The sequence below is a fragment of the Notamacropus eugenii genome, chromosome 3 (assembly GCF_028372415.1).
Source record: "Notamacropus eugenii isolate mMacEug1 chromosome 3, mMacEug1.pri_v2, whole genome shotgun sequence".
NCBI classification, from domain to species: Eukaryota; Metazoa; Chordata; class Mammalia; order Diprotodontia; family Macropodidae; genus Notamacropus; species Notamacropus eugenii.
In genome coordinates this window covers 260,251,214-260,269,623 of record NC_092874.1, presented here as the reverse complement: position 1 = coordinate 260,269,623, position 18,410 = coordinate 260,251,214, and the positions used below count along the sequence as shown (strand labels likewise).

Below are 18,410 nucleotides of genomic sequence, written 5' to 3'. Positions count from 1 at the left end.
AAAAAGAAGCATCACAAAGAAATCAATCACCAAATAGGTGCTAAACATCCATTTCCAGTACTAAGCTAAGTTCTGTGATAGTTGAAAAAGAAATAGAAGTCGTTCTTGGCTACAGACATCTAAAATACAGTTTCAGTGTAATTTGCCTCTAGCAGGAAATAAAGGCTGCAGAGTCTCTGCTATATATGGTCAAGAATAGGCATACTGGAAGTATGCATTCACATTACTTGCATTTTTTTAGCCAGGAGAGAGGGAAGTTCATTGCAAGCACAGCTAAGGTTAAACCTTGCATTTAAAAGAAGAAAAAAATCAACCAGGACCGCATAAGGTTAAGTCCATTGCTACCATGTTTGAGAGCTTTTGCTGATTAGCATCAAGCTGACAGAGGCAGAATATTTTTTAAAATATTTAAAAGTTTTCATGCTAACAGATGGAATGTTATTTTAGGAATGGAAGGCATCACTCACTTTAGAAAAGCATTCCTATGGGCCTACTGTGTGTTTGGAGAATTACCATCTGTCCTGATTACTCACCACAATAATCTGGTGTTCTCCAATGAATGCAGATATCATATTTGTTGCACAAAGCCACATATGCAGACAATACATCACATTCATACTTCCAAAAATATGTATGGTTGATCCACATCTTCTCACAAAATTCCTCTGGCAAAACCTAGAGATGGGTGTTGGGAGCGGGGGAGAAGAAAGATGTTTTAGTTGATGCTTGGTAGGACTCTAATTGCCATGGGGTCGCTTTGAGTTGCATCCACGTATTGCAATAAAAATTCATTATTGATCCTCTTAGTACAGGTGTTCTAAACATGGAGTCCATGAACTTATTTTTTCTTAATATTGTAATAACTATTTCACTCTAACAGCTTTCTTCTATATTGTGTGCATTTAAAAATATTATTCTGAGAAATATTCCACGGATTTTACCAACTGCCAAAGAAGTCCATGCAAAAAAAAAAAAAGGCTAAGGACCCCCCAACTGGAGCATCACAGACTCAAACAGATGATCAGATAGTTGAAAACATTAAGTTGTCTTTGCTCTATGGTAATAGAAAATGCATACTTGGTGAAATACTGATTGCCTAGGTCATTTCACATAAATTCATCATCATGCTAGGAAAGAGATGGTTAAAAAAGTGGCTATACAGATATGGCTTTATGATACTGTCCCTTTTCTAGTTCTGTCTTCTCTCCAGACATTAACTTAGATTGTGATCTACTGTGTAGCTCCTGAAATATGCTTTAATTATACATGGTATCACTAATTAAATTTTGTTATGAAATATTCTTCAAAATGACTGTTAATATCAAGCTATGTGAATAAATTATGTAACTTTGTCAGTTCTGAGCATAATTATGTTTTTATCCCTTTTAGCATCTATGGAGTGCCTCATTTAATCTAGGAAAAAATTAAAACTTGAACAGTTTATCTCTTCTCTCTTTAACCCATCTTCTACTTCTCTTTTCTATCATGATATTCTCATCATTCTTCATTTCTCCATATCCTGTTATTCCTCCTTTAAGGTCCATATTTTCCCTAACCTAGATTTGATGGTCTTTTTTGGTCTTACTCTCTGTATTCTTTCATTTGATTTCTAGATATCACATTCATTTGTACTTACCCTTTAACCCTGATATTATTTTTAATATAGAAGATGCTGTTTGAGGCATATGTAATTCATACGAACTCAAGAAGATAGAAATATAGAAAATTTAATGTACTAAGCATGTGACAAAGTTGCAGGGAATGGGCAAGGGAGAGATTAAACACTAACCCTGCTCAGAATTTCTAAATGCAGTGGATACATCATCTTATTGAAAAGTTTGTACTATAGCAGTGCAAATTACAATCTATTCCCATTTTTTTCATGCTGGGCTATTCTTATGTCCCTTAAGTCTACCCATAAGCATGCCATCCAAGGTGAAGTGATGGAGACCTTCTTCCAGGACTGTTAACGCTCCATAGACACTTGTGAAGGGCACAGGCTGCCCAGGTTTATTCTGGATGGTGTTCTAGATTTTTATTTCAACTTTGGTCCCAATCTGTTATTTCATTGGTATATGTAACTCTGAAAGGCAATCCCATCTAGCAAAGTAGATCAGTACCTCTGCAACTTAATTTCTTGTAGCATTGCTTGAGAAAGTTGCCTGGAGACCTGAGAGTTTAAGTAATGTGACCAGAGTCATACATTCAATGTGTGCCAGATGTATTGCCAGAAACCAAGTCTTCCCCTTATCTATAATAGCATATTGCAACATGTTCTAAGTTCTTTAAGAAAATTATTAAATTCTTAATTATCTCAATTTTAAGATTGAGCTGTCCAAGAAGATCGGGGTATCTAGTGGCACAGTGAATAGAGGGCCAAGCCTGGAGTCAGGAACACTCATCTTCCTGAACTCAAATCCAACCTCAGACACTTATTAGATATGTGACCCTGGGCAAGTCACTTAACCCTTCCTGCTTCAGATTACTCATTTGTAAAATGAGCTGGAGCAGGAAATGGCAAACCATTACCGTACCTTTTCCAAGAAAATACCAAATGGGGTCACAGAGTCAGACACAACCGAAAAACAACTATCAAAGGAGATTAGTGATTCTTATTTTTTTAAAAGCATCATGAACTACTAGAAATAGAGGTTGCCTTGAAGCCAGAAGGATTATGGAATCAAATCTGGCTTCTGACACATATTGGTTTTGTGAAGATAGAAAGTCACTTCCATTCAGTACTGGAGGCAGCTCTCTAAGGCTATAGTTTTCACAGAAGTTGCTGACCTGCATTGGTAGAAGGAGATTCTTTTCCTGGGAGTTTTCAATAATAATGAATCCATTTCCTTTCTGATTACCCTTTTATCCTTCATTCTCTCTTCTCTTTATATTTTTCTGGTTCCCTCCCACTCATCTGACAACTCTTTCTCTGTTCTCTTTGGTGAATTTTCATCTAAACCTCATGGAATAACGGTGAGGATACCCCAAGTCTCTCCTGGGCCCTCTTTTCTTCTCCCTCTGTACTATTTCCCTTGCCAGAAATACTCTCCCTCCTTATCCCTGCCTTCTAGCTTCCCTGGCTTCTTCTAAATTTCAATTAAAATCTTACGTTATACAACAAGCTCTCATCTCCCCCATTAACTGTGACCTCCTTAAGATCAGGGACTATTTGTTTTTGTTTTTTTGCTTTTCTTTATATTCCCAGTGCTTAGCAGAGTATCTGCCACATAGAAGGTACTTGACAAATATTTCTTGACTGATCTACTGGATTTTACCTGAGGTCCTTCCTACCAGAATAATCCTGCTAGAAAGCCAACACCTGAAAAGGAATGCATAACTTGTTACTCTCAGTCAGTTGTGGCAGTTTACTATTATTATTTTTATCAACTTACTTTTTTATGGCATGGAATGAAAGCTGTTTTCTTTAGCAGTTCTACACAGTGACTACAATCATCTTCAGTACAATTTCTAACAGGTCTTCTTGTTGTAACATCAAATAATTTATCAATTTCCCAGCTTTCAATAAACAGTCCAATGTCATCCATATTTGTAATGATAGTGCCATTTTGCAACCTTAGATCATCATCTGGGTCATCATTGCAAACACCTAAAAAGAGGGCATCACATTTACTGGAAAAAAGTCACAAGAAAAACGGTCATGAAGATAGCTGAGTCATGAAGAAAATTGGGTCACTTTAATATGTGGTTTGAAAAAAATGAGTTTAATAAGATGAGATGGATGAGAGAACACCCAAAAGGTCTTAGAATTTTTATAAACCTGAAAATGTAAGTTAAGATATAAAGAGAAAGAAATAATTGTAGCACTTAAAGAAGTGGCAATGAATATTCTGATGGGGGCCTAAGGGAAAAAATAACCCTGTCATTTACAAATTATGAGTTCAATTATCTAGAAAATATACACACGTAGAATACCTCCTTTGCCAGTCTCACCTCTGACATTTAATCCCTTTGTGCTCTAAGGCAGCTCATTTAACTCCTCTGGGTCTTAGTTTCTTACTCTGTAAAGGAAAGGATTGGAGAAGAGGGAGGAGGAGAAAGACAAGGAAGATGAGGAAGATGAGAAGGAGGAGAATTTGACCTTAAGTTCCCTGACCCCAGAGTCACTGTGCTTTTCATTTTGGTTCCCCACTTCTTTATTTGGTTTAGACTCATGATTTCATTGCTCTGAGGAAATCTTAATATGGAAATTTCCTCCTCTAATGCAGATAATCAACACTTTTTTTAACTTATAAATTACCAGAGTGATTTAGGGACACTTAGAGTTTGTGACTTACCCATGGTAAAACAGAATGCTAAGCTATCACTTTTTGAAACAGAAAATTAGGGCACAAGACCAACACTCAATTCAACTTGAGAAATACTAATTAAGAACCTAACATGTATAGAGTACCACAAACCATGTGATATAGACGATGCCAAAATGAATAAAACGTAGTCTCTGGACTCAAGGAGTTTACAATATGATAGACAGGGAGAAGGGAAAGTGATCACAAAAAATGAGAGCACAAAGCATAACAAATGTAACTTGAGTAAAACAAAAATGTTTTAAAGATATTGAAATTTAAGAAACAATTCTCACCACAGAGTCCTTCTGTACTGTGATTAGCAACTGATGAAAAGTCATAGTGAATATCTATAATTCCTGTAATATGAGCCCATCGGATTCTAAATCCTCCTGGAGTGGTTACAACATACATAGCACCAGTATCCTCAATAGACAGGCCATTCTCTGAGAAAGGTAATGACTCAGTGATAGAATCCACTTCTACCTAAAACATTCCCAAAATACATTATTAGTAAAAATGGAACTGGATAGACACATATCAGTTTAAATCAGGATATTCCAAATTGTTTCCTCTATGTTATTGGCCATCTTTGAAATTCATCTTTGGCTTCTAGAAATTCCATGATTCCTGACCATACTGCAACATCAGAAGATATTTGGCATCAAAAGGTGAGCATTTTTCTCCCAATAAGAAGCTTGGAGTTGTCAAGCAGATTTTATAATGTCCCAAAGGCCATCTAAACCCCTCATGTCTTCCTGTTCAATTTGGATCCACTTCATAGTTTATCTGCAGAGTTTGTCAAAGAAATATATGCTAGTCTAACAACATTCTTTACCCACTTCTTTTTTCTTGTGTAGATAACTAGACCAAATTCCATTCTCTTGTAATGTGTCTCATAACTAAAAAGATTCTTTTTGATTTGTTTGAATTTGTTACCCCAATTATTTTCAGGATTTTATTTAGCAACTACTTCTATTTTCTTAAAACTCCCTTTTCTTCAACATTACATGCACTTATATTTTTGGTTTTTTATCTGCTGTTGAAGACTTTGTTTTCTCCTATTTTTATAATAGGTGTCATTAATATATTGCTCTAAGGTTTGCTTTATATACATGACCTACTTGATCCTCACACTATCCTATTAGGCTGGGCATACAGATATTACTGGAATTTCAATTATAGGGGGAAAGTTGGGTTCAAAGAAGGTAAACAATTTGTCCATGATCAAGCAGCCAAAAAGTGTCAAAGACAGGATTTGAGCCTAGCATACCTTCCATTGTATTCTGCTGCCTCTTGACTCTATGTTAATGTGAATATTAATATCTTCAACGAAATGCAAGGGAACATAAAATTATTGTTTTCTTAATTCTATAGTTCCCTTCTTTGTGAAATGACTTAGATGCAGAATCTCCTATAGTCTCCTATAGCTAAAAGTGTTCTCAATGGATTCACATCTGGCAAGGAACTGTGCATACACCCAGAATTAAATTAGTACTCTTGACATAAAATGGTATTTAAATGGAGCACATAATCAATGACCATCCTCCATTATATACTAAAAAATAAAAAAGACAATGTATAATATAAGGGGAATTGACTCACAAGCCTGACAACCCAGCTTTTAAGTATCAACAACGATCAGCTGTGAAGTTATGGCCAGTTGGTCTGACTTTTTCTTGTTTCTCTTGTCCCTTGAGCAAGAGATTTGGAGCAAAAAAGCTCTGAGATACCCTTCAACCTTAAAATTCTGTGGAACTCCAAATGTTTATTTGAAATACGTGAGTGTGAACAGAAATAAAAAGTCCTCAGTCTAAAATACTAAGAATGAAAGATATGAGCAGTAAGCAATCTGAATTATCGAATAGTCTCTATGTTATATATAGTTTATAAATATGAAATAATTAGAATTAATCAAATCTTCACCAAGTGAACCCTTACAGAGGGAGAAGTGATCACCAAGAGCGAGCAAGGGTTTATTAAGAATAAATAATGCCAGGCTAAGCTCATTATATTTGGTAGCTCCTAGATAAGTAGGATCATTAGATTTAGAGGTAGGAAAAAAATCTTACCTGTCATCTAGGCCTGTCTCCTTAGTTTATGAATAAGAAAACTGAAGACAAATGACTTGCCTAAGAATACTCAGAAAGTAAGAAATAGAAGGAATTTGAACCCAACTTTTCTGATTCTAAATTCAATGCTCTTTCTACTATGTCATATTAGTTTGAATAAATTAGGGAAATGTTGTGGACATAGGTATATTTCAGCAAGGCTTTTGCCTTGCCTTGAAACAACATCTTTGTTTAGAAGATGGATAGATGTGGACTGATTATTGTACAGGTATGAAACAGCCAACTGATCAGCCTCAAAGAATGGATATTAGTAAATCTATTGTTAGCCTGGAAAGAGGTCTTTAGGGAAATGCTTTGCATATGTATCAGTGGATCAATTCTGTTTGACATGCTTTTAATTAGTACAAGTACTTACTAAGCACATACTATATGCCAGACACTGTACTAAAATCTGATGATACAAAGAAAGTCACCCCCCCAAAAAAAGAAATATTCCTTCCTCTCAAGGGACTCCCAATTTAATGGGAGAGACATTGTGCAAACAAGTATGCGTCAACAGAATAAATTGTAGACAATCAACAGCAGTAAGACAGTGAGAGGACTGAGAAAGGGATTTTCACTAAGAGTAAAGAAATGGGATTTCTTGTACAAGAAATAATAGCAAGGAGGCCAGTGTGAGTGGATTGAAGAATACTTGAGGATGAGGGGGGTGGGAGCAAGGTGTAAGAAGTCTAGAAAGTTAGGTGTGACACAAAACTGAGGATAACTAATATGATTGCAGAACAATGACCAGAATGGTAGATTGAAGTTAATAAGATGACATTTAAAGTCTTACTCTTAAATTGAAAAAAATCAACTACATGAAGAAAGGAATGAAGAGATGTGGCTACAAAGGAGTTCATATTTAAAAGGTCTAGATTTCTGATAGATGGCAGGAAACAAAATCTTTTGTTATATTTAGAGAGGAAGAATATCTACCTTGAGAGAAGTGATAAACGTACTCTGTTCTACCTTGGCCAAACCATGCCTAAAGTTCTAGCTGCTGCATTTTAAGGACATTAATATCAGTAAGCTAAAAAGCAAATGAAAGGAGGATTCGCAAGGATTGTAGAGAGATACAAAATCATGCTAAATAAGGCCTGGTTGAAGGAGCTGGGGACAGTTATTTGGAGAATATGGACTGGAACTTTCAAATTCTTCAAATATTGGTAGAATTATATGGAAGGATTAGAGTTGTTGTTTTGGGTGCTGAAATGCAGAAATAAGACCAGTGCATGGAAGTTAAAAGAACATAAATTTTGGATTAACATAAGAGGAAAACTTCCTGAAATCAGAACTTTCCAAATAAGAACAGCTCCCCATGCTAAAGATCTTTAAAAGCTGAGTATCCACTTTCTGAGGATAAAGGATGCAAGGTTTCTGACTTGGGTAAGGACTGGATCAGTGGATTTCGGAATTCTCGCCCCAGGCAATGTGAGTGACAAAAAATTTTGTTCACACTTATTTTTACACTTTCTGCTAAGTTTTAACTATTATAATTTTAATTTGACCCAAAAAATATTCTGTAAGTATTTCTTACATGCACAGAGCTTTTTTGATAGAGTGGAAAAAATAGAAAGATTAAATAAAAATTGAGCCTTTGCCATCATGGAACTTACATTCTAATATTGTTCAGTCATTTCAGTCATGTCCAACTCTTTGTGACTCCATTTTGGGGTTTTCTTAGCAAGAATACTGGAGTATTTTGGAATTTCCTTCTCCAGATCATTTTACAATGAGGAAAGTGAGGCAAACAAAATTAAATAACTTGGTCAGGGGTCTGAGACCATATTTGAACCCAGGAAGATGAGTCTTCCTGACTCCAGGCCTGGCATTTCATCCACTATGCCTCCTACTTTCCCTTTACATTCTAATAGATGGCTGTGTACACAGATAAACTGAAATTCAGTATCTCTACACTTTAAAGTTTTGATTAAAATCCTAAATTTAATGTTAACATTTATATATGTGTGTATATACATATATACATATACATACACACACACACACACACACACACACACACACACACTGCTTAAGGATCCCTAAAGTGAAGTGTGGTGAAATGAAAATGGGCTGATTTTGGAATGAGAAAAATCTGAGTTCAAATCCACTTCCAATATTTTCTGGTTGTCCACATTAACAAAGCTCTCTAAGCCTCAGATTTCACATCTTTAAAAAAAAAAAAAAAAGGCCGGGGGTGGGGATGAAACACTCTGGTACCCACCTCACAGGACTATACTAAGGCTCATATAAAATAATCTATATAAAAGCATCTTATAAACAGGAGAAAATCTTAAGCATCATTGCTCAATTGGTCAGGAACAAAACTATTTGGACACTTTAATAGTACTGAAATGTACAGTAGTATTATCTCTTAATTGAAAAATGTGTGAAATTTATTACCTTCTATATTATAGCAATTTTCCTATGGCCATTTATTAATTATTATTTCTTACCTTTCTAGTTAAACGATTGATAAGCACATTATATGAGAGTGATGTTATATTTAATTTCTTGAAACAAAGACCTGATGTCTTCGCAGGTGAAACCTTTATGGAGAGATACAGAAAATTAAGAACTTTGTGATTTTATATGCAATAATATCTGTAAGTAGAATACATGAAAATTTTAAATAACACTCACTAGTTTTCTTTTTGAATTTCCAATCTGAAAAAATACAAAAATATATTGTCAAAAAGAATACATTGCTAACCACTGTTTTTCCATTAATATTAACTGCATCTAAAGTCACTTACATGTAACTTCTTAGGAGTAAAATACAAAAAAAAAGGTAAAATGTTTAGATAATCTCTTGAGATTCCTTTAGCTTTGAGTTTCTCTGAAATCAGAGAATATTCAAATTGAAGCTGTATTAAAAAGATACTATACTGATATTAGTCCTAATGAACAAATGATAAAGAGAATTCTCTTCCTCTCTGTGGAAATCTTGAGGAAAATGAAAACAATGTTGCATAAAATAGCTGTATTTTTATTATATTATATACATTATATTATATAAAATTATTATACTATATTATATTATGTATAATATGTATATTAATATATAATACATAATATGCATATTACGATACACAAAATATATATTTAATATACATAACATATATTCTAATATATTATGATATATTATATAAAATACATATTACATGTTTATTTTAGTTGATTTTTCTTTTTTGCAAAGAGAATTCAATGAGGATCACCAATTAGAAAATATGATTATAATAAAATTATAATAAAAGAGAGAAAAATAATGACTAAAAGACTGAGAAATATCTCACTCTTTAGTTATACTGGGGAACGAGAATCTTTCTGAAAAGTGCTGAAAATTATGTGTTTCAATTTATGTTTTCAACACACTATTAAAAAACAGAAAAAAGTCACACAGTGAATACTAACTTACATGATTGGGGCATTTCTCAATATGAGCAATTATGATTTCCCCAGGAATCTGGACTAGGATGTAGGAAGCCATGCTGTAGAGGGCTGCACTATTTCCATCAAATGTAATAATACTTAGTTCTGACAACACTGAACATCGACCTAAAAAAAAAGTATAGTCATTAAATTTATAAACTTCTTTATGCTTTTAGCTCTTTTTCCAAAGGAACAAATAAAATCATATTAAGAAGGTAATATTTTTATAAAAAGAGTTAACTGATGAAAAATTAGAATTTGTATTTAAAGTAGAAGTCTCAAATTTCAGTTAAAAGTAACTAACTTGATCCAATTACAAAGAACAAATGTGGTCCTAAAGAAAAGATAAGAAAAGATAGTTCTTCTCATTCCTTTGCAGAATGAGAAGGTCCATAGTGTGAAACATTGCATGTGTCAGATTTTTTTTTTGATAGTTTGACAAGTTTGACTGATTGTTTTCTTCTTTTTAAAAAAAAGTGCTATTAGGGATAACTCTTTAGATCAGAGATACAGAAGGATACAAGGCAAAATCTTGTAGATGTAAAAACAAAAGACATCAATAAAAGTCCGTGAAAAAAGGAAAATACTATCTTAAAACATATCACATAACACTAATGCATTGCTGATGGAGTTGTGAACTGATTCAACCATTCTGGAAAGCAATTTGGAATAATGCCCAAAAGCTATAAAACTGTGCATACCCTTTGACCCAGCAATACTACTACAAGGGCTGTATCTTAAAGAGATTTTTAAAAAAAGGAAAAGGGCCTATATATACAAAAATTTTATAGAACCTCTTTATCTGGTGACAAAGAACTAGAAATTATGGGGACACCCATCAATTGGGAAATAGCTGAACAAACTGTATATGATTTTGAAAGAATACTATTGTGTTATAAGAAATGACAAGCAGCATGCTTTCATAAAAATTTGGAAAGGCTGATATGATCTCACACAAAATGAAATGAGCAGAACCAGGAGAACATTGTACACAGTAACAGCAATATTGTGCAATGATCAGCTGTGAATGACTTAGCTGTTCTCAGCAATACAATGATGTAAGACAATTCTGAAGGATTCATAATGAAAAATGCTATCCACCTCCAGGGAAGAAACTGATGGAGTCACCTGCTTTTTTATATACAAGGTTCAAACCCCATTCTTCATTTTGCATAAAACCATCATCATAAATTGTTAAATATCCCAGAACTTAATAAAATTCTGTAGCTTACTGAAGTATAAAAAACTATATATCATCAACAATTTTTAAATAGATTTGATTTTGACTAAAAGACTGAGAAATATCTCACTCTTTAGTAATAATGGAGGAGGGGAATCTTTCTGAAAAGTGCTAAATAATTATGTGTTTCAATTCATATTTTCAACACACTATTAAAGAGCTCATTATTCTTTCAGTGAATTTTTTCTTAATTCCCTATATCCCTCCTCCTCCCTTTGCTGGAGAGCTATCTCACATAACAAAGAATGTTTATTTTAAGAATAAAAAGAAAAGAAAAAACAGCAAAACAAATCAATACATTGAAAAAAATCTGAAAATTTGTGCAAGTTTCTACACTTACAGACCTTGTACCTCTCCAAAGGAGTACAGAAAGGTTATCTTCTCATATCTCTTCAGTAAATCATTTTAAAAAAAAAAATAATCACTCTTTAATATTGTTTTTTTAACTTCTAATTTTTTTTCTGATTCCATTATTATTAAGAGTTAGGGTTTTGATCATGTTCTCAATGCCCAGAATGTACCACTTCTACTTCTGAACACCATATCTACACTTACAAGGGCATTCCCATTCAGGGCAGCAGGTATCATTGTTCACTTGAACAGGCATTCCTCGAAAACCACAGTCAGGTATGCTTGTGTCCTTTGGGCAATTGCTTGATAGGTTGAACAATATCCATTCCTTATTAATACATACATATTGGTAACAAGTAAATGTAGGCTCCATATATTCTGGCTGTTAGTAAAAAAAAAATAGAAAGTTAAAAATAGAAATTATTTCTTTTTCCAAAGCAAACATGATATACTTTTACTTTACAAAGTAAATCAATTGAAAAATAAGTGCCTAATATGTGCAAGGCATTGAGGTAAGCTCTAGGGATACAAAACTCAAAATGACTGAAGGTGGCCTAGAATGCAGTGGGAGACCTTGGGCTTCCTTCTCAATCTATCTGGCCACTGGAACCAGATGACTCTGAGGCTGATGACTTTTCACAGTCTTCCCTCTCTCAAATCCAATTCATTTGCAAGTCATGTCACCATCTTCCTGATGTCATGGCTCCCACTTCCAGAATGAAGGACAAACCACAGGGCTACAAAGCAATAGTTCCTATCCTCAAGAAGCTTATACTCTTCCAAAAAAGAAGATAGAACATTTATATAAAAAAATAAAAACAAACTGTACATAATGCAATGTAATTTTAAAAGAGAAGGAATCCTATAGGTGAGGATACAATCACTACTAACATTTATTTATATAGAGCTATAAGTCTGGTAAAGAGTTTTATAGATATTATCTCATTTTAAGACCTCTTGTAGGAGGTAGAACATGAGCTGTGCTTTGAAGCAAGCTAGTCATTCCATGAGGTGAAGGTGAGAAAAGGAAGCACTCCAAGCTTGGGAAACCATTTGCAGAAAGGTAAAGAGAAAGGAGAAGGGATGCTATATGCAGAGATCAGGGAGCAGAAAATTTGTCTAGAAGAAAGACTGTCTAAAGAGGAGTAATATAAAGTTAGACCAGAAAGGCAAGTGGGAGCAGGTGGAGGAGTTAAGATGGTAGACTGAGTATTTTGTATTTTATCCTAGGAGCAAGAAGAAACAATGTAAGAGTTTTGAGTAGTGATGGGAGAGTGACGTGATTTTTAAATTTTTTTCTTTGTATTTATTTCATTTAATTCATTTTGAGTAGAAAATGAATTGGAGAAGGTAGAGACTGGAGGCAGGAAGGCTAATTAGAAGGTGATCAGAGCCCAAGATTGTGTGGGTAGAGAAAAGGAGGTAGAAAGATATTGTAGAAGTAGCATAAAACTTGGCAACTGATTGGATATAGTGAGGCATGTAGTTGAAGGATAAGGAGGAAAAAAGAATGATATGCAAATAAAAATGCAAAACTGCAAAAAATCTGTACAAATCAAAAGTAAAAATGTAACTGAGATTCTCTAATTTAAGAATTTTTACAATATATTCAATTAAAGATTTAGTAAAAACAATGACTCATTCATTCTAGAACAGTGAATATTGGCTTAATCTAAGGTAACTCTTAATCTAAGGTAGCTCTGCAGTTACAATTCCTTGAAATCAGCAAATTAGTCAATTCTTTGAGAACGCTTGTATTTATTTTCGGAATCAGCTAATTCTGTATCACTTTTTTCACATCATTTTGACATCTAAATAAATTATTCAAGTAGATTTGAAATAAAATTATAAGCTAATGTTGTCCACATATCTCTTTAGGAAACTTGTTTATGTAATAACGTGTATTTCCAAATGGAGAAGTATGATGATGTCCAAATAGTAAACTTTGTAGACCATAGGATGATAGGTACAGAGTTGGATGGAAGTTTAGAGGTCATCTAAATTTTACAAATGAATGAGCTGAGACATAAAGAAGATAAGAGATTTGCCAAAGGTCACATGGGAATTAACTGGTAAAACTGGAATTATAATTCAGATTATCTAAAAACTGCAATTTCCCTCACTCTACTTTACTATCTCTCTAATAATATTAGGTAAAGGATTTGAACTCAGATCTTTTGTAGTCTAGACTATCCTCCTTCAATACAAATGAATTTTAAATTATGACCCAAAGAGAGTTAAAAGAGTCAACACAAATTTTATTCTATTTAACATGTTTAATTATAGAAATGGGAAAGTGTAAAAGCTATATCTAGTTTTAATATAATCTAAAAGCAGTATCTAAAATGTATGAATCACATCTGGGTCTCTTTTGCCAGCATAGAGTCACATAAAGGATCTTGTTCATTGATTTCAAATCTATTTTTCATTTAAACAATTTTCACTAATCATAAAGCATGGATGCTTGCCTAAAATATAACTTCCTTTCAACCAATTGAAAATACACAAATTAACTGCTTTTCAGGGGATTCAAAATTAAAATATGATGAATACATACAAATGTACTTGATGTACACTTCTACTTTTCAGATGGATTATAATAGGATAATAGGAAAACCAGCAAGATATTAATTTCTTTCCTATACTAAGGTACTGCTTTGATATCCTTCATTGTATGGTAGTAGCTCCAAATTCTCAGAGCCACAGACTTTGGCAGCCAGTCCAACAACTAGGAAAAACTTTGTAGATAGGCACTGATGACAAGCTATACTTCTTCCATCCAAGGACTGATCTATACTAAGTTTGCACAACCTCATCTTTAAAGTGTTAGTCTTGAAGACAGATCTTCCTAATTCCAAAACTAGCCATTAATAGTTTCAATAGGTCATTTAAAATAGACATGGAACATTTTACTGTTTGAATACCTCTTGTACTTTGGAACACATTATTCTAACATTGCAATATGTTTTTTTTTAATACATTATGTAAAAATGCAATTTTCATTTTGAAATATTTCTTTAAGAGTTGAAAAGTCTTATTCAATGAAACATTTCTTTCACTGACTATAGTAGTGGGAGATATAAAATGAATTTGACATGGAATATTGGAATGAGTTAAGATACAAGTATCATTTAAATGAAAGGTTTACTCATTTGTATTTTAATCAATGGACTATTGATTTAAAAAATTCTATAAAATATGAAAGAAATGTAGCATACAGTATCTATCTAAATTATGAGGGGGAGATTTTTTTTAATTTGACAAATAGCAGAGACTTATTAGGGACATGATATATATGATAGACTATAAAAAAAAAACAACAAAAAAGTTTGCCAGATATTAGATAAAATGTGATCTAAAAACATAAGGAATAATTAAGAAGTCACAATGATAATTCCGAGTCCACAATATATAAATTGTCAAAAGAAATAAAAAGATAATTACAAAAGAAAAAATTCAGATTGTTAACAATGTTTAAAAATATATTTATCTTTACCACTTATCAACAGAATCAAATAAGACCATTTTAAGGTACCACCTCATTCCTACGGAATAGGCAAAAATAATTAAAAGCAACTAAATTCAAAGAAAAAAATGCAAACACAAAAAAAATTAGAGAGCCATCTGGCAATTCATACTCAAGTTACAAACATAATCATACTCTTTGATCCAATGATTTCATTGTTGGGAATTTGCCCTGAAAATTTGATTTAAAAAAAAAAAAAGGTATTCAAAGATTTTCGTAACATTGTGAAAAATTGATTTTTTTTTAAACTGGAAAGAACAAATGCCAAGCAAAAAGGAAATGCTCAAACAAATGTTGGTGCATTAATGGCATACTATAATAAAATTATGATCTCTCAATATGAGGAATAAAAATAAACCAGGGAAGATATTCATCTAATAATGCAAATCTACAAAAGTAGAACCAGAAAATAAACCATAGAAGAGGAAGAGCAAATGAGAATAAATGGAGAAAGAATCTTTATTAAGCAATTATTGCATGTCAGACAGTGTGCTAAGTGATGAGAATACATATACAAGGAGAATAAAAGAATGCCCTTAAACTGTTATATTACATTGAAATTAATTTGAATATAGTTACTATGCAAGTTTAGTTCACTTTACTATATGCAATATCCAGCTTTTAATAAAACTTGACTTTTCAAAAGAAAGCAATTCACCAAGGCTTCAACAAAACTAAAACTCAGGCAGAACCTTTAGTATAATGATAAAGAGAATTTTTTTTAAGTAGTTAAGATATCTTACCACACATTCTGAAGCAGGAGTAGGAGCCTCCTCTTCTGGGCACTCAGTTGGAACGTGTGCAGCAGGAGTCACTGTAGAGAAAATGAGTGTAGAAATTTATCAAGTTATTATCCGCACTGGAGCCAGGTTAGGCTGATCTGAGAACTTAAAAGAAATTCTCTTTATAGTTGGTGATGTCAATTGCATCACAGAAGACTCTTAGTGGATACGGATTTGGATTTTGAGACTTTTCCTAATAAATCTCCTAAATCTCAATTCCCTTGGTGAATTTGTGGAATGTGACATGGTCATTTCTCAAATGCATATAGGGATCTCATTATGAAGAAAATGTTTGTGAAGAGTGCCATGGTTGGGACTGTGGACTGAGTGGTCACCAAGTGGTATTTTGGAGTAGCTTCTATAGACAACAAAATTGTGAAATGTGTTTCCATGGTGTTTCCAACAATTTTTAACTCCTACTTATTGGAGATATCCCCAAAATACTCAAGTATGGATAAATAGCTAGTTTTAAAGTAAATAAGGGGAATATATGCCTGAAAGCAACGGACCCACTTCACAGTGCTGAAAAAGGGAAAAAGATATTTTGTACTTTTACTTAAAGACAATGTAGACATCTACAGGGATTCATTGTTTTTAGTAAAGTCATTTTCTACAATTTTAAATTTATAAAATTGTTCAATTAAGGCATGTTTTCCTTTTACAGAGCCTGGACCTTGAGCAGGAATTACTATAATTATTATTAGATGGCAGCACCTTTCAGCCAACTGTGAAGTTTTTGTTCATTTTAATCAGTCACAGTAAACTCTTAGAAGAGAATGAGGAAGAAAGCTCCAAGACATTCTAGTGTTGAATTAGGGGAAACATTGATGGCATAGAAATTAGGAAAAATACTTGATGAGTGTGATAGTAGAGAGGGAGGGAGGAAGAGGGTCCAAGGTTAATTAAAAGCTGCAAAGTTCTGGAAGTGCTACAGAACACAATCACAAGGCAGAGAATTACTTGTACACAGCATGCTATTAAATTGCTGCCCTCTTAATTAATAGGACTTGGAATTGACAGGGACCTTAATCATTTGGCTCAGGGTTCTTTTTTGTTTACGTTGCGGACCCTTTGACTATGGTCTGGTGGAGCCAGATCATTTCTCTGAATTATGTTTTAAAATACATACAATAAAATATGTAGGATTACAAAGTAAATCAATCATATTGAAATAAACATATAGTTATCCTGTCCAAGTTCACAGACACTCTGAAACTATATACAGACCCTTGCGGTCCAAGGACCCCATGTCAAGAGTTGCTGATCTACTCTAACCCTTTTATTTTATAGATAAGGAAACTGAGGGACATAGAATTTAAGTTACTTGTCCAAAGTCATATAGTTTTCTAAGGGACAGAAGTAGGAATCATACCAGCATCCTCTGATCTGAAATTCAGTGTTCACTCCATCACACAACTCTTAACCTTTATTTCCCTGGAGACTCCATGGAAGTCCATGGGGAAATGAGATTCAGTTTATAGAGATTCACTTTATAGCCAGATACCTATATAGACAACTAACTAACTAAAAATAATAATAAAAATCTATCCTAGAAAATATGAGATCTCATTCATGGGAAATGCCAGTTCTTGGGTTGATACTGTCCTTAAAAAGGAAAAAAAGTAAACGGAAGGAATAAAGTTGTTCTTAACAGTGGTGGCTAATATTAATTTCAGAATTAGAACATGTTTATTCTTTGTTTTGAAGATGACCAATGATGCCACAGGGTGATCTCTTGAGTTCTGCGTGAATTGGGTTAAAGTGAGGCAGAGTTGTACAAACTGCCAGCCTCACTCTCTCTCTTCTAGAGTCATTGAAGTTGGTAGAACAAATCAGGATGACTGTCAATGGCCAGGGCTGCAGTGGGTGACATTGGCATCTTAGATGTCTGACCAAACTCTAAGTGCTCCAATGCACCAGTGTCAGCAGACATCATGGCTAATGGATCAAAATGTTCTTGTCCATCCATACTGCCAGGGGAAGTCTTCACATGCCTGGGGTAGACAACTCCCTATTTTAGGGTTTGAAGCCTATTGGCTACCCTCAACCTGGCTTAACCCATCTACAGAGATAGTTTGACTGGTGTAGAGCTACAGCTTCTTGGAGTCACAGGTGAGAGTTGAGAGAAATGTGGACTCCAAAAGTAGAAAAGCAGTCCAAAAAGGGATTCAGCAAGTCCTCACTCCAGAGATGCTAGACTTCCCTGAACACCTCATACACCCCAGTATTAGAACTATAAGCAGATGAAGGTTTAGTGTAAAGCAGAACTCAAAGTGGAAAAGCAGGACTCAGGGAACTTAAAAAAGTTAAAAAAAGAATTATTAGGATTTGTCCTGGAGGTAAGGACGAAAGCAGTAAGTAAGCAATCCTAGTCACAGGCTACCTACGTTGATGGCTCTGTGATGTTGATCACAATCCTATGTGACTAAAGTTGACTGGAATCCCACTTAATGTGCTGCAGAAGGAAGTCGGGGGAGGTGGGAGGGAGGGAGGGTATTTCTTAGACTTCCCCTTAAAATTGTGTGCTTTCAGTCTGACCCATGGTTGTTCATTTTTCTTATCTGATGAACCTGTTTTGGAGTTTTGTTCTACTTACAGATTTCAGATGCCAGCTAGGAGGATAATGTTGATAATAACAGGCATTAAATCACCCTCCAGATA

At 33.9% G+C, this 18,410-nt stretch overlaps 1 protein-coding gene across 1 annotated transcript in view; it reads right to left on the bottom strand.

Moving 5' to 3' along the window:
* The window catches only part of OTOGL (otogelin like), a 203,458-nt gene that overhangs the window by 33,553 nt on the left and 151,495 nt on the right, over nucleotides 1–18,410 (bottom strand). The window contains exons 34-41 of the mRNA XM_072650594.1: nucleotides 15,711–15,781; nucleotides 11,646–11,823; nucleotides 9,837–9,976; nucleotides 9,062–9,085; nucleotides 8,875–8,967; nucleotides 4,601–4,790; nucleotides 3,393–3,607; nucleotides 534–675 (exon numbers count right to left, since the gene is read on the bottom strand). Coding sequence (XP_072506695.1) covers nucleotides 534–675; nucleotides 3,393–3,607; nucleotides 4,601–4,790; nucleotides 8,875–8,967; nucleotides 9,062–9,085; nucleotides 9,837–9,976; nucleotides 11,646–11,823; nucleotides 15,711–15,781 — 1,053 coding nt within the window. The remainder of the gene's footprint in view (nucleotides 1–533; nucleotides 676–3,392; nucleotides 3,608–4,600; nucleotides 4,791–8,874; nucleotides 8,968–9,061; nucleotides 9,086–9,836; nucleotides 9,977–11,645; nucleotides 11,824–15,710; nucleotides 15,782–18,410) is intronic.